Source organism: Urocampus carinirostris, chromosome 6 (genome assembly GCF_059441175.1).
Source record: "Urocampus carinirostris isolate Australia breed hairy pipefish chromosome 6, RoL_Ucar_1.0, whole genome shotgun sequence".
NCBI classification, from domain to species: Eukaryota; Metazoa; Chordata; class Actinopteri; order Syngnathiformes; family Syngnathidae; genus Urocampus; species Urocampus carinirostris.
In genome coordinates this window covers 45,288,330-45,305,939 of record NC_142354.1, presented here as the reverse complement: position 1 = coordinate 45,305,939, position 17,610 = coordinate 45,288,330, and the positions used below count along the sequence as shown (strand labels likewise).

Genomic DNA, 17,610 nt, shown 5'->3' with positions numbered 1-17,610 from the left:
AAACATGATCCCTTTGGGTATGGGTCTCCCAGACGAGACCCCATTGAACACTGACCATCTGGACGCAGACTCCCCTGATACTGACTGTTTAGACTTGACTGCCCCAGACCTTCAAGCTCAGGTTATTTGTGCTCAACCTAACCGTTATGGTCTTAGGGTCCGCCAGTCCATCAGGCCTCCTAGTCGTCTTATTTGTCAGATGAATGACCATGTGGTAGGTGACAATCATCTGTCCGCAATATCTGCAAGTTCCTAGTTTAAGTTCAGTAGAGATGCACTTTCAGTTTGAGTAACAAAGCTTGAGTAAGAAACAAGAATTGTGCCTATGTGAGCACTTACAACTACAGGAACAATGTTTGATATTTCAGAGATGTAACAGGCATCTTTGAGTCTGTGCTTAGTTAGGAGTTTGATCGCCTCCTTCTGTGAAGCCCTTTGAGACTCTTCGTGATTTAGGGCTATACAAAAATAAATGACTTGACTTGACTTGACTTGACATGGAAAGGATGGATGAGAAGCGAATGTTGAAGAGGATCTACAGAGCAGAAGTCAATGGAAGGAGACCAAGAGGAAGGCCGCCATTGACGTGGATGGATGGTGTTATGAGTGCACTTCAGGAAATAGGTCTAAATCTAGTGGAAATTAGAGCGCTTGTTGGTGATAGGAAGGAGTGGAAGGTGTTATAAAAGGATAGTGGGATGTTTGGGCGCGTTCTATGGAATGGACAGGTCACCTGTATGATGCGGCAGGGGTAAACCAGCAAATGCTGTCGGGCCCTGCTGTTGAACAAAAAAGTGTATTGTGTCACCCTGACCCGAGTGACATGGCCGCTTTCTCGCGTCCCGTTTCATCTGGAAGAACGAAAGCATGACCGACTTAGGTGCCGAGGTGCTTAACTTGTTTGGGTGTTTGGGCATTTGGGTTGGCCATGATCCCAAATTTTGTGTGTGTTTTTTGCTCCCTTTTAACTTTTTTATTTTTATTGTTTTTGTATGTGTTTGTCTTGCTGTCAGTCAACCCTCTCGAGGGGTATGACCAGGGTAGATAGATAGATATTATTAGTAACACATACTATGTATGACTAAGGCTTTGTATTGATAAGGGTTTAACGATTCTGATTCCTTATCGATTCTCACTGCGGAAAAATAATTACTATGTGACTACATAGTGCTTATTCTCCTGAACATTTATCTCCGGAATTTTCCTCCCTGCACGTCGTTGAAATGTGCACTTATGCTTCAAATTGTTAATTTTGGCGCTTCACTTGCAGTACACACTTGATTTAAGGGACTCGGCCCCAAGTAAACCCCAAGCTGCGTATTTCAGCCGAAACGCACAGTTCGGCGCTGAAGTATGCACAGCCGAAGTAAAGCTTTTTGTTTACTTTGGTAATGAATTAAAGCTTTAGGTTTATTTCGGGCTCGTTTATAAATTCATGTTGATCTGTAAGGTTTGGGCGGGTTCGGGTTTATATACCTGCGACTCGGATCGGGTCAGGCTGAATTTTTTAGGCCCGATCTTACCTCAAACTTGTAGTATTGTTATCCAAGTAGTATTAAAACTATGTACCGGTATGTCATTTTTGCTGAGGAGGGGGTAATGTATCTATTAGTCTTATTTTATCGTACATTGTTTTTGTACAGCACTTTGAGTTGCATTTGGTGTCCGAAAAGTAAAAAAGTATCGAAACTGTGAAAAGTAAACCGTGATACAGCAAGGGATAATTGTAGTAGTTTGTTTTTAATTACGTGTCTCTGTAAAAATGGTATTCAGCCAGAACCCCGAACCAGCAGTAATACTTTTATGGATTCAAAGAGGGTTTTTTTTTTTTTTTTTCAAATCATTAACTGCACAAAAATAGCAAAAAACGAACTGGCAGCCATGCTAGTGTCAGTCTGCCCCAGGGCAGCTGTTTCTTCGTACTCTATGTATCTCAATGGCACAAATAGAAATGTGTGAGTAGATAAATAATGCAACCACTATAAAGAGACACTGGGGTGTACAATAGAACATTATACAAACGTAGTGCATTTGGTTTTAAACTTAATTACTCATATTATTAGTCTTCAACTTGTTTTGTTTAAAAAGACCCCATTTTTATTTTTGGGGATAATTAACATATGAAATGAAATCATCTGCATTTATATAGCGTTTTTCAAGTGAATGAAGACTTCCCAAAGCGCTTTATAATGTGCCTCAAACTTACCCATTCACACACACACTCACACACCGATAGGGAGTCAGCCATGCAAGGCGCCAACCTACTTATTGGGGGCATTAGGGGTTCAGTGTCTTACCCAAGGACACTTCGACATGCAACACGGAGGAGCCGGGAATCGGACCTGCGATCTATAGATCCCAAGACAAACGCTCTACCACCTGAGCTAATGAAATGAAATGATCTGCATTTTATATAGCGCTTTTCAAGTCAATGACTTCCCAAAGCGCTCTACAATGTGCTCCACATTTCGCAATAGCGGCCTTGTAGCCATGTAAGGCGCTAACCTGCTTATTGGGGGCATTAGGGGTTCAGTGTCTTACCCAAGGACACTTCGACATGTAACACGGAGGAGCCGGGATTCGAACTGGGATCTCTTGATCCCAAGACGAGCGCTCTACCTCCTGAGCTACTGCATATTGAGTTAATTTATCAGGTCCACTCCTGATGGTGTTTTTTCTTGAGACATAATAATAGGAATAGGATTGTCTTTACCGTCATTGATTTCAAATGTAAATTAGACGTGACACTCAAGGATAAAAATATAATACTGTACAAGACTTTAAAGACAGATGACGTGAATAAGCAGCGTTTTTGGTAGAATTTTCCCGAAATAATTATTTTAGGTTTTGAGTAATTACTTTTAAATGTTTTAAATATGGACGCTTAGTTTTTTTTAGTAGCCTTTGTCCATTTTAAAATGCTAATGCTTCACTGAAAACTGTCACTGATGCGCTTTGCCCAATTCTGTGATTTGTGAAATTTTACCCACAACCTTACGTTGAAAACCATCCTGTGAAAATCCCTGAGCGCATACTTTTGTACATACAACGGTAAGGATCTTTTACTGTGGGTTGTTTTAGTTTTCTCAGCCATTATCCCTTTATAGTGTTACAATAATGTTTACCAAGCGGAGCACATTTGAGAAACTTAATTAAAAAAACAAAATGTAGACATCAAACCTCAAACCAGATATTCTCGCGCTTGATCTTTTTTGAATATTTCAAGTGTCCGACGATGTGTCTAGTTTTCGAATGCACCTTGAGTCCAGACACGTGACTTTCATGAATAGGGCTTCCTATTTATTGGTGAAAATACTCTCTGTCCAAAATACTTTTATAAAAACGTCATTGCGCCTGTGTCACACAAAAGAGCCTGCATATCTGTTTGTTTGTTTTTTGCACTACTGGCAGTTCTCTTATACCTAGCCACTCCTTTGCACATCTGTTCTCCTCTGCACTACCGTACTCCAGTGTTATTGTTATTGTATAGTGACTTGTTTACCTGACTGCCCATTTTGCACATCTGATTAGCTGCTCCTCTTGCACTCTTTGCACTACTGTTACATAGCTAAAATTATTTAGTATATTATTAGTACCCAATACTCCAACTCAATACAACATTTTATTTATATCTGTACATTCAAGGAAACTGTGCGGGTCAGATGTATCGACATTTCCTTCTGTATACACGTGTACAAGAATGACAATAAAGTATATCGGAATCTGAATCTGATGATCTAATCGTGTTAAAACCAAAAGTTTACTTTAAAAGGGCTTAAAGTTACAGAATATTTTTTCTTTCATTCATTATCTGCACCGCTTATCCTCAGTAGGTTCCTCACTAGGTATTTTTTCTTTCAAATTTGTCTTAAAGTCTTGCATACACCGCTCAAGTCAGAACCACCCGATAAGAGAATACACAACTCTACTCTTTACACATTACACATTCATACTTTTATTTATTTTTTCTCGAGAAGGCCAGCTTCCTCCTACATTCTTGTTTTCAGAAAAAAAATAAGGCTCTAATTGGTCTATCTGTATGAAAGGTATACATAGTAATTTGTTTAATTTCTGCCATTACTTTAGGGTGGCATGTGGGCACCATCAGACCTTTAATAATTTTGATTTTTTTTCCCTCAAAATTGACATCGATTTCATCCGTGCCATAATTACTCCATCAAAAGCGTACATTTTTACGACAGCAACAAAAAACTCATCCAGTATGAACCTTTGAAAAAAATACACACATGCATCTCGGTTTTCAGGTTCTGTTTTGTTTGTCCTGTCAGGTTTCCCTGCAACCTTTGCGTGCCTTAAAAATGCTGAAAATAAATCACGTTCTTACAGTAGGTCAAGGATTATCCAGACACACATCAAAAGCATCAGTGGGAGTTCATTGGCGGTTTTTACTTTTACTAAGTGTTTACTTTCAAATACAGTGTATGGGAGCATCACTGTGAATTTGGTTATGTATTTTCTAATTGATTTCTATTATTTGAGCTTCATTTATATGGCTGCATATTTATATTTATCTTGGTGAATCAGTCATGAACAATGTTCCCTGTCATTTTCCTTCCGGGTCCGAGCGTTCACACAAAGTTGGTGAGCAACGCTTGAAACAACAGTGAGCAACGGCAATCCCAAGTGTGGCAAGATAATTCATGATCAAACATGTCCAAAACTTGACATCACGTTACATTTTGCTGAGTTTCCGGCAATACAAAATTATTTTTCTCTTTTGAATGAATTGACTCATGTACTATTGCAAAGGTTGTTACGGCCTATAAACGTTGTTTGTTCTTACAATTCTTTCACAAGATATCCATTTCTTTTTATCTCCTGATATATTTTGTCGTAGAATATTAACAGTTTTGGGGGCTTATTGAGTCGGTTGTAAGATGCAGAACTGTACTTAATCACGTTTTTTAGTGGAAGTACAATGTTGGCAACAAGATTCACTTGATATCATTGGAAATTATTTGAATGCAACACAAACTTTTTCTTCTTCTTTCTGTGTTTTGTTCTATTTTTGTTCCTTTTTCTTTTTGTTCTCTATTTACTTTTTTTCCTATATTTCTTTCTTTTCTTTTTTTCTGGATTTTTTTCTAAATTTTTCCTTTTTTCTCTTCCTTTTGTTTCTTTTTTTCTCAGCTTTTCACTACTTTTTCATTTTGGTATTTTTTTCTTTTTTGTTCTATTCCCCCCTTCCTTTAAGTCACGTTGTGCATAATTTTACATAATATTTGTTCATGTTTGGATTAAAGAAGCAAAATGAAGAGCCGTTTAGGACCCGAAAGAGCCGGTTCCTTTTAGTGAGCCGAGCCGAAGAACCCGGTTCTCTACTAACTTTACTCAACTTCGTTCGACTTCGACTCGACTTCAAAATACCGCATTTAAGACACAACGTCAGGGGAACCCGTGTATTTTTACCTTCATGCTCTGTAACTTTGACTTAAGTCGCTTCTTAATTAGTAATTTTGAGCCCTGATTTTTGTGCGCTGGCTAGATTTTCTTGTGCGCTGAGAATGCGCGAGCAGTGTGCAATTGCGCAGCTTAGAGGGAACACTGGTCTTTGATAGTATTAGAACCTTGAAACAGGGTTATTCTTTTCACATGCAACTTGAATATTGCTGATGATAACATAAAATACAGTCATTTGAACAAATCTATTTCAGCAATTTGTATCAAGCTGTTCACTTTTCACATTATTCTGTACTGGGGACATGTTTTTTTTTTTTTTTTTTGAGGTTTTAGTGAACACTACAAGATGGTTTTATCTAATGTTAAGGATTAAAATAGTTTGATTCTTTCTCTGTTTAGGAATATCACAAACCTTTACTGGAGGCTGAGCCACGCATCCTGAGTCCTCGCAAGATCCGGCCCATATTCTACCGCGTACGGGAGATCACGCACTGCCATTCCATGTTCCAGATTGCGCTGGCGTCACGTGTTGCAGAATGGGACACCTGTGAGACCATTGGAGACTTGTTTGTCGCCTCGGTCAGTGGCAAAAACTAATTTTCTTTTGCATTTTGCTTGAATACGATTTACACATTTCGAGCTATGTAGCACTGTTAAATGGTTCGCTGCTGCTACTGATTGCACTGGACATGCACCAGATCCATGTGTTTGAATTCATTATATTATATATATATATATATATATATATATATATATATATATATATATATATATATATATATATATATATATACAGTGGAACCTCGGTTCTCGACCATAATCCGTTCCAGAACCCTGTTCGAAAACCGATTTGGTCGATCACCGAAAATCGTTTTTGCCATTAAAAGTAATGTAAAATCATTTGAATCCGTTCCAAATCCTTGAAGGCTTACCATGAACATAAACATGAAGCTAACCCAGGCTCATCGTACGTTCGCGTTAGCGTCATCTTCCGTACGAAAGATGACGCTAACATCAACGTGTAAAAATAAAATAATCAGGTCGTTTACACGTCATTTAGCACCAGCGTCTCCACAACAAGTGGTGAGCGGTTAAAGGATAAAGAAAAGATTCATGAATAGGATTTCTTACCTTTGTGGTGGTCTGCAGAAGTCATGCTCTATTCCCTCGAAAGAAGGGAAACTCGCACATCTTCTTCATATTTTGCTATTATTTCTTTCTTAAATGCAATAGTTGTACGCACTACTCTTCTTTTTTCACCTGTAGCAACTTTGCTGCTTGCACCAACCTTCTTCCGAGGCATCATTAGGGGTTAAAACACTCCCTTCACCGCTTTTGAAAAACGAAAACAGAAAAGGAGTGTGCGTTGCCGTGACAACAGTTCTTCACGAGGGGTGGGGGCAATCCACACTCGTATGCCGCTCAGCGTCGCCCCTAGCGTACCGGCGTTCGAACTCCGATGTTTTGAACGAAAAGCGAAGCAAGAATTTCTCAAAATTTTTGGTCGACAACAGATTTGTTCGAACTGAGAGGCGTTCGAAAACCGAGGTTCCACTGTATACCGGAGCCTTATCCCCCTAGTGACAGGTGGCTAGAGTCAAGAACACATTCCTGACTCTTTCTGGGAGATTGATACAAAGGAGGGGATTCCCAGCCCCCTCGCTCAACCCAACTTATGTGTTGGGAGTCATTAGGTGAGCAAACCCCCCAATTCCAACCCCTAATGCCGAGCGCCATGCAGGGAAGCAATGAGTACCAACGTGGTAAGTCTTAGGTATGACTCGGCCGAGGCTTGAACCAGCAACCTCTCAGTCTCGGAGCGGGGGCCCTACCCCCAAGGCCACCGAGCTGGTTTGAATTCAAAATTTACACAATTTCTCTTCCGAGGGAGCCTGCCCCAGGGGCCCAACTGGATCTCGCAAGATTATTTGGGAAACACTGGTATAGATGGATTCACTTGGAGCTATTTTTTAATCCAGTTGTGAGATAACACTTTAATTGCTAACCAAATAGACATCAGATGGAATCTTTGCTTTGTATTTGTTGTTTTGCGCTCCATGTTTGATTACATTGACCTGTATTACCGTAAATTCCGGACTATAAGCCGCTACTTTTTTCCCAAACGTTCAGCCCTGCGGCTTATTCAGTGAGGCGGCTAATTTATGGAATTTTTCTAACGGCCACCAGAGGCGCAGGAGTTTAAAAGGTGAGATTAAGACCGGTAGAATATATGCACCAAGAAAGACTGCAATCTCTAAGGTTTAGCATATATTTTCTGTAAGGTTAAGATACGTTCCGATACTGAGGAAGATGCCCTCGATGGCGATAGTTATGAGAAGAAGTTGAAGACGATCTACCGTTAATTTCACATTTACGGGATGCTTTTTCTTCACTGGTATGTTTGATACATTGCGAGCGTGATCCTACTAGCGTGTTGGTACCTTTCAAAGGCACGGTTTGGGATGAAAGTTATATTATTATTATTATTATTAAAGCTTTGAAAACTCTCTCGGTGTACCGTCTTTCTTCGTAAATATGTGTAACCATGTATAATATGTATTTGCAACTGTATATTTTTGTAATGTATTTATTTTAGAGATTTATTCTGTTATGTGTTCTACGGACGAATCAAAAATAAGGGGCGGGGCAAACGCGGGCTGATGGGAAATGTGGTAAAGCTGAGTTACCGGTAGATCTGTCTGTTGTCGCAACGGACAATAGTGGATATATATTTTTCCCACCCTTAACTTTGGAAATATACATTTTGTTTCCTTGGATTACTTTCAACGGGACCCTGACTTTACAAGTCTTTATCATACCTTAATTACGGGTATCCTTTTCTATTTGTGATGTCAACTGTGGTTTTGGATTTGTGTACTATCTATGATGCAATGATCGCAGCAAGGCTTTAGGGCTAGGACCTTAGCTTGGCCTTTTGGCTGAGAGTAAGTGTCCCGGCTCCTAGGCTTTGTAGCGTATTATGAACTGAACGATAACGGATAATGGATAATGAATAACGAAGATAGATCAATAACCCTTAAAAACCCCAAACCCCGCTAGGTCCTTAGCTTGGCCTTCAAGGGCGTTTGTATTAATACATTCATCCAAGCCTATGAGGTTTTTGCTCAGGAAACTGAGTATACATTACCTCTTGCCATGATCTTTGATTTTTGCAATCCAGAGATGGAATAAGAGCTTGCTCTGTCCACTCCACGCATCGGCCCGGTATTGCAGTACCTCCGGGAACGGTGCATTCGCAATGATCGCAGCAAGGCTTTAGGGCTAGGACCTTAGCTTGGCCTTTTGGCTGAGAGTAAGTGTCCCGGCTCCTAGGCTTTGTAGCGTATTATGAACTGACCGATAACGGATAATGAATAATGAATAACGAAGATAGATCAATAACCCTTAAAAACCCCAAACCCCGCTAGGTCCTTAGCTTGGCCTTCAAGGGCGTTTGTATTAATACATTCATCCAAGCCTATGAGGTTTTTGCTCATGAAACTGAGTATACATTACCTCTTGCCATGATCTTTGATTTTTGCAATCCAGAGATGGAATAAGAGCTTGCTCTGTCCACTCCACGCATCGGCCCGGTATTGCAGTACCTCCGGGAACGGTGCATTCGCAATGATCGCAGCAAGGCTTTAGGGCTAGGACCTTAGCTTGGCCTTTTGGCCGAGAGTAAGTGTCCCGGCTCCTAGGCTTTGTAGCGTATTATGAACTGACCGATAACGGATAATGAATAACGAAGATAGAACAATAACCCCTAAAAACCCCAAAACCCCACAATTGTGGAACTTGCAGCCCGGCCTGGGTTAAACTTGTGACTGTGTCGCAAGCTTCACTGCGGGCGCCCGCGGCTTATACATGGGTGCGGCTTGTGTGAGTACAAAAGTGTCAAATCACTCAGAAAGTGGTGGGTGCGGCCTATAATCAGGTGCGCTCTGTAGTCCGGAATTTACTGTAATTCAAATAACATGGGTGGGGACATTTCAAAATTTGGCATATCTTACACTGAGAAGCTTTGTATTTGTTCACACTTGCACTCTTTTTCAGACGTACTTTTGACCATCTCACAGTTCAAATGCATGCATTTGATAATATTGGCAGGGGTGAATTGATAGAGTGTATTCTGTCCCCTAAAAATGAATACTGGAGGGGACTTTTTATTGTATGGACCACAACTGTTAAGCAGTTGTCCATCAGTGCCAAGGGTTCTCCCTTCTAATTCTCTGCTGGGCATCATGCGGCGCTGCTCAGACCGAGCGCCAAATGAGGCCTCAGTGGAAAAGAAAAATGTGCAAAGGTGCAAGTTGGAATCGACCTTTTCATTCAGGATGAAAGTGCAAAAAAGGCTTTCATGATATGTAATGAGCAGGGTTGGGTAGGGTTACTTTAACTGGATTACTTTCAATGACTTTTGGATGACTCCAATACCAAATATGCTAATAAAAGACAAAAGAAACTAAATAGGAATAAAATGACTCCATTTTGTGCAGGCTCGGGGAGTAACGGAATACATGGAACGGCAAAAATGATGTTGGCAAGCTGTTTGGATTTATTTTCATTTTGTTTCTGTCGCATTTGATGTTCGTTTTGCCGGAGATCAAAGAGATCAAAGCCAGGAGAGAAAGCTTACCACGTGTTGTGGGTCATCATTTGATTCATATTTAGTTTCTTTTGTCTTTATTAGCATATTTGGTATTGGAGTCATCCAAAAGTAATTGAAAGTAATCCAGGTAAAGTAACCCTACCCAACCCTGGTAATGAGGTACAAAAAAGGACATAGGTACTGTTTCAGGTAAATTTATATTTATTCCTAGTCAAATTTAGTTTTATCTCTTACGTTGTCAAAATAAACTCATCACTCTAATCACACTTTAACAATGACGACTTGATCTGTGTGTAATGTCAGCAAGAGAAGGAGAAATTACATAGTTGAAAATATTGTTCTTGGCTGAGAGGAATATATTTCATGTGTTTACACTAATGCAAGGTCATCTAGCATTCAAAATGATATTTAACTATTAATTAAAGTTGCTTTTTCTTCCTTTTTCAACCATATTCCAAATGTATATCTACAATAACTGCCTCCTAAATAATAAAATACAACTTGAATTTTGCTCTCATATTTTTTTCTTCTCAGTACTTGCACAGGGCTAATTAAAGTCATAAATCAAGCCACCACAGTGCAGTATCTGCCCTCAGTAGTATGAGTGTGGCTATTGTACTGTGAGTACCTTTACCACCAGGAAAGGGTCGTATCTTTCTACAAGACCCCACAGTGAACTCTTGGCCAAAAATCATTCCAGGTCACATTTGTACAGCCCTAAATCACACAGAGTCACAAAGGGCAGCAAAGGCCTACAATTACGGTAGATACAACATCCCCCAAAGTCAAACTTAGTTGAGGTAAAGGAAAAACTCAGTTTGAGGAAAATTTAGAAACCTCAAGTAGGGGTCACACATGAGGCTATCCCCCATTTTGGATGACCAAGCTGCAATGGATATTGTGTGGGCACCTATATGCAAAATGTAATTATGTCAAAGATAGTCATTATTAAGACTCTTTGGTGGCTGTATTTACACAGATAAAATACCGTATTTTCCGCACTATAGGGCGCACCGGGTTATAGGGCGCACCCCCAAAAAATAGTTTTTGGTCCTATATCTTCCATAGATAAGGCGCACCGGATTATAAGGCGCTACAACGGGAACGTCGACAAAACAGTCAGATGATTCAGTCCAACTGATTACCCCCTTAACATTCCCAAAGCTTGCAAAGAAGCAAATACGTGTCGTAGACACGTGCGGATGCGGTGTCCGTACGATGTCACTCAAATGCATCGTTTCAAATATCATTCGGAAGGTTAAAGTCTTGGGATTCAAGAAATGCCAACCATTCCTTAGTTTCTATTTTCTTTTTCGCTCGCAACTTTACTGTGCATATGACAATAAACACTTGGAATTGAGTTGAATTCACTCAACTCATCACAGCAACATCAAGATCGTTCTAAAACAAGATACTGGGAAAATATAAAGTCGCATAGCTCACCTAAGTTCTCACGTTCATTAATGATACGCGATCATGGTCTTCTTACAACTGTGAGTGAAGTAAATCCAGGAGAGTAGATTATTTTTAAATACAGACTAATAAAACATGTTTCTTTATGGTGTACTTTAGCAAGCTTGCTAAGCTTGCTACGCCATTGCTAAACTCGGCCAATTGCAGGGTTTGTTTTGGCCATCTAGCCAATCCAAGGCTCCGAATAACTTCAGCCAATAGCGATCGATTAAATGGATGATTGACACATCTTTTTCGGCCAATTGCAGGGTTTGTTTTGGCCCTCTAGCCAATCCGAGGCTCTGAATAACTTCAGCCAATAGCGATCGATTCAACGGATGATTGATACATCTTTTTCAGCCAATTGCAGGGTTTTTTTTGGCGCTCTAGCCAATCCGAGCCTCCGAATAACTTCAGCCAATAGTGATCGATTCAAATGATGATTGACACATTGGTTAGCCAATGAAACGCCAGTATATAAATCCCAGCATACACCGCGGACTACTCCACGTTCGGGGGAAAATCGAGTCGGCGGCTGTTGCGTAAGTTGCGAGACCTTGTGATTTAATGTTGATCCATAAATAAGACGCACTGTATTATAAGGCGCATGGTCAGCTTTTGAAAAAGGTGCGCCTTATAGTGCGGGAAATACGGTACATATATTGTTAAAAACTACATCGTGATAGCAGCCGCAAAAGTACTCACGAGGCTTCCATGTCGGTTGAAAAAAGGAAAGAGAGAGAGCCCAAAGGGCGGGCGTGGTTTATTATACGTCAGTGAAAACAGTACACACATGAGCACGACTTCACAATAAAAGAATATAAGATTGATAAACGTACAAGAGATATAATTAGACTGATTATTGAGACGTTGTTTTATGTGTGTGTGAGAAAGATTGTTTTTGTATTTAGGAATATAAAAACAAGTTATTTTCATTAGACAGAATTCTGAGAGATTTACATCCAAAACGGCCACCTTGACATTTTAACAATAAACAAAGTAGTGGTTGGAATTTTTGCAAAATATCCAAGACAGCAACGATAAAGCTCTCAATCTCAATAAGCTGGTTGATGCAGTAGGTGTTGTGGAAAATAGACTTGCATTTGTAGAATAGATTGGCATACATTTAGAAATGTAGAAAGACTTGCTTACAGTTGTGAGGGAATGTTGACATCATTTCGAGAAGGTCCTTGGCAAGACAGTTGAGTTTCCCTAAAAGGGCATGAGATCTGCAAGGTCCCTCTGAGCAAACTGAGGCGAACAACATGTCCTAATAAGGGTACGACAACATCTTCCTTGTTGAGACGTCAGATCTCCGCCGCCTCTTGGGTTGTACTCAAATTGAAGCTATAAAAGCATTGTTATGTCTGGAGTTCTCTGAGTTCTTTGGGATGACGAAATAAAGAGCTCCCCCTCATGGCAAGCCTTTGTGTACTTGATTAAATCACGTAAGAGAAGACTTAAAAGACTATCGAACCTGCATTTTTCCCTACATAGGCTCCAGATGATAGCATCTAGGTGCTGGTCCGCTGACTCAGAATGCATGCACTATACAACATCCATGCTCGGCCTTCTTCCTGGTTCAGCAAACAGTGACGTAGCAGGAAAAGACAAGAAAACAATGGTATAAGGTCAACATCAGTCAAAAGATACAGAAAATAAGTGTGTTTTAAGTCTGGATTTAAACCTATTTCTGAAGGGAAAGCATTCCAGCGGGCCCGAAAAGAGATTGTTCTCGAGTGTGCGGCTCTTCGGACCACAATAAGTCCAGCATTTTCCGAGCAAAGGATTGAGCAAGAACATACAGCACAACTTAATCAGAAAGATAAGAGGGAGCAAGACTATACACAATTTTGTATGTTGGTAACAAAAAATTAATGTTGCACTAAAGAGACAGGAAAAGCAGACAGGAAGGCGGCACACGTTGGATCAAGTTTTGCTAATATGATCAAAAGCACTAGGTGCAAAATTTTGATGCTAGACATCGGGAGACCAAAGAGCATTACTTTGATCAAGAAGAGACACAAAAAATATAATCTTAGCATCAGATTGCAGTGTTCATTTGACCTGTGAAAAGTCCCCAGGGACTCGCATGCTCAAAAATCTATGGGGTCCCAACAGAGATCTAGGGCTCCCCAAAATTGAGTGTGCTCCATGCCCTTACAAACTGTCGTATTTTCCCTTACAAAATACAAAAAAATCTTTTTTTTCCAAACATGTTTATTTATGTAGTTTAACATGTTATATTGTAAATGTGTTTCGTTATATCATATATATTGTTAATGAACATTTTGTTGTGAGATCCTGATTTGCTCGACATGAATGAGGTTTATTATAAAAAAAGGTTTAAAAATGAAGTCGCTTGGACGTTCACTTTAGAAGGAAAAAATACATGCAAATAGAATCAAGTAGAATAATACATTTTCTTATTCCAATTATTAATTCATTTTCTGCATTAAATTACTGTTGGTAATATACCGATTAAAAGGGATCACCACAAACCTGTCTTTTTTCAGTTTCTCCTTTTATACTTCCTTTTTTTCTTCACTTCTTTATACAACATCATCATTCGTAATATAATGCATCAAAGCAAGTGAGCCGTTTGAGAGCCGCCTCTCTTTAATGAGTTGAGCCGAAAAAGCCGGATCTCTAAAAAGAAACGGACTTTCACTACACAACTCGAACTGGAGATCTACGTGCAGACGAAAACTCGAACCGCGAGACTAAGACAATAATGGCGGATCTGCCTCACGAAAAGTTTGGAGTGCGGTAAATCTTTGTTAAAAAATGATAATGACAATTTCGTGTCAAAAAAGTTGCGTCCCGGGGACGCACCTTGATTTGACACTATGCGTCCCCAGCAAAAATAACGCGTCTGGGACGCAGGGACGCGGGCAAACCAGAACACTGAGATTGAGAGCATCGCACGGAATTTTTGCAATATTGCAAAAATGGAGACAAACTCTTCTAGTAATATTTTTCACATGTAACTAAAACAACAGATTGTAGTTAAATATGAGACTGGGATTTTTAACAGTCTCTTTGGGTGCTTTTACTTTTTTTTTTGTTTCAACAATAAACTGGACCTTGAACCAACACTGTTTTTCATGTTTAATGTGCAAACATTTCAATTTTAACTTATATCCCACAGTGTTGCTTCTAAACACTAATAATATTTATTCCTCGGTGTGTCCCCAGTTCTCCAAATCCATGGTGCTGGACGTGTACAGCGACTACGTGAACAACTTCACCAACGCCATGGCACTCATTAAAAAAGCCTGCCTGTCGAAACCGGCCTTTCTGGAATTCTTAAAGGTGAGTTTCTGTTTTATAAGTTCATTATTTTCTCAAATAAGAAGTGTTTACCTCTGTAGCATTTCGAGCTGATTGTGACTCCAGGGCGGATGGCTGTTTAATAATGTAAACGTCTTGGCTTCCAAGGAGACAAACTAATACTTCCCACCATTTCCTTTTTTATGTGTTTTATAAATATATTACTTTGTGAAAATAAGCCCTATTAAATGTAGGCACATTTAACAGTTTGAGAACCCAAACTCATTTTTTGTTCAAGTAGTGGCCAGGGGCAGACTGTTTACGAGACTGCAGTGACGGGTGTTTATTTGACACAGGTCAACAGAGAATAGTTATTTCTGTGTTACAGCGGAAAACGTGTGACTGCTTCACAATTCCCTTTTTGGAAGCCGTTATTATGAAATATTGCCATTAAAAGTACTTAGGTTGAGGTCATAGCTAACACAATAAAGTTTTGCAACCCTAGTTGTTGTTTTTGTTTTATCATGATCAGGGTTGGGTCGGGTTACTTTAACTTGGTTACTTTCAATAACTTTTGGATGACTCCAATACCAAATATGCTAATAAAAGACAAAAGAAACTCAATATGAATAAAATGATGACTCACAACACGTGGTAAGCTTTCTCTCCTGGCTTTGATCTCTTTGATCTCCGGCAAAATGAACATAACATGCGACAGAAACAAAATGAAAAGAAATCCAAACAGCTTGCCGTCAGTTTGATGTTCAGGGTTAGTGAGCGCATCCCCGGAGTGTCTTTCGGCAACTACCACCTGACTGACCTGGAGTATGCTGACGACACCATCATGCTCAGCACTTCCTACAGCCAGCTGAGAGACGCTCTGGGCATTTACAGCGAAAAGACTGCGCGGCTTAGCCTCCAAGTGAGTTGGACGAAAACCAAGTTCATGTATGTCGGTGATGGACCAGATCCACCTCCCATCCAAATTGGTAGCGACATCGTAGAGCCTGTCAAGAGCTTTGTGTATCTGGGGTCCATGGTGACAGACAATGGGGACCTAAAACCAGAGACTCTCCGCAGTAGAGCCCTGGCAGCTTCTGCTCTGGAGTCTCTCTGGAAACCACTCTGGCGGCACCAGACCATCGCACGCAAAACGAAGCTCAACATTTACAACCTCGCCGTACTCTCTATCCTGCTTTATGGCTCAGAAACATGGCCCCTGAACGACACCCTGGCCACAAGAATCGACGGTTTTGATAGCAGGGCTCTCAGATCCATCGAGAACATCAGGTGGCCCCAGCGAGTCTCCAATGAAGAGCTCAGAGCCCGCACGTGCCAGCCCCGAGCATCTTCTTTGGTCGCACAACGCCGCACCCGCTGGTTTGGCCATGTCCTTCGTCTACCGCCAGACCATCCGACACGAGCCATTCTCCAGTTTGACCCAAAGGCCGCAGGCTGGAGACGACCACGAGGGAAACCCCGCACTCGATGGCTCGACGTCGTTGCGGGCGACCTCCAACAATACGGAGTTGCTGTAGAGGATGCAGAACAGCTGGCACAAGACCGCCAGCATTGGAAAAACCTGGTTCATCTGGTCGGCTCAACGCACAGGGACGGGCCCCCCCGACCTTCGCTGGAGCAATAATCAATCAAATAATCAGCTTGCCAACATTATTTTTGCTGTTCCGTGTATTCCGTTACTCTCCAAGCCTGCACAAAATTTAGTCATTTTATTGATATTGAGTTTCTTTTGTCTTTTATTAGCATATTTGGTATTGGAGTCATCCAAAAGTCATTGAAAGTAATCCAGTTCAAGTAACCCTACCCAACCATGATCATGATCACATCTAAGAATCCAAACGTTTTCCTCTGAGAACCAAATTCAGAAACAATTGAGGTTTCCGCTAGGGCAGTGCTAAAGAGCAATAGGTTTCTGACCCCGACCTAAAACTATGTGGCCTGACAATTTTATTTTTGTACTTCCATCGTCATGTGTAGGTTTTTTTGTGTTTTATTTTGCCGGTATGCCTCAATTCTTTGGCAAAAACAGTTCAAAATACAAAAGAAATGTATTCAGGAGTAGTGAACAGCAACTGAGTGTGTTATACTGTAGTCATTTTGGCCCCCCATTCTCTTTTCCAAATCCTTGACTATTACTGATCCCCCGAGGAAATACGCACTCAAGCTAATGGTGATGGAGGAACATTAGCACCTTGTAATTTCCATGGCATCAAATCGCATCATGCTCCTGCATCCGCCGCTTAAGTCTTATTGCCCGGGCGCCTGGAAGTGACTATGCCACGAATAACAAATCATAAATGAACCCCGCCGGGTGTCTGGACTCCCATTTGCCGGCTGGAGACAGACTCTGCTTGAAGCTTCCCATAAATGATTACTAGTGGCAGGATTACAGCAGGCGCAGCTTTTTGTATCAGCAAAGAAATTCGGGTCCTGTCCTCAGTGTTCAGCCAGGTAAAGTATGTTATTCTCCCCAGCAGTGTCGGGTTTTATCTGCCATCTCTGTTAAGCCGCTGAGTTTGAGCCTGATTAGGAAATGGCCTCAATGTCCTCAATCAGTGACGCTTATATTTTTGACATTATTTACCGTAAATTCCGGACTATAAGGCGCACCTGATTATAAGCCGCACCCCCCACATTTCGGGAGGAAAACCGATTTATTACATACACAAGCCGCACCGGTATATTATCCGCATGCACCCACATTAAGAACAAAAGTCATTTTTAATTGATCAATTTAATTGGGGAGAACGTGTATAGATTTATTGTTTCTCTGTCACTTACTCATTATTAGTCATACCATGTTACAACCTATAAGCCACCAGGCTGAGACA

The 17,610-nt window shown here is 40.7% G+C and overlaps 1 protein-coding gene and 2 pseudogenes across 2 annotated transcripts in view; all 3 read left to right on the top strand.

Annotated features, from left to right (window-relative positions):
* arhgef10la (Rho guanine nucleotide exchange factor 10 like a) overlaps positions 1–17,610 on the top strand; it is a 284,562-nt gene that overhangs the window by 70,872 nt on the left and 196,080 nt on the right. For both annotated transcript variants that reach the window (XM_088339079.1, XM_088339078.1), the window contains 2 exons: positions 5,821–6,000; positions 14,684–14,800. In XM_088339079.1, coding sequence (XP_088195205.1) covers positions 5,821–6,000; positions 14,684–14,800 — 297 coding nt within the window. The remainder of the gene's footprint in view (positions 1–5,820; positions 6,001–14,683; positions 14,801–17,610) is intronic.
* LOC148364883 (U2 spliceosomal RNA) lies at positions 8,566–8,680 on the top strand (annotated as a pseudogene).
* Positions 8,934–9,048, top strand: LOC148364882 (U2 spliceosomal RNA; annotated as a pseudogene).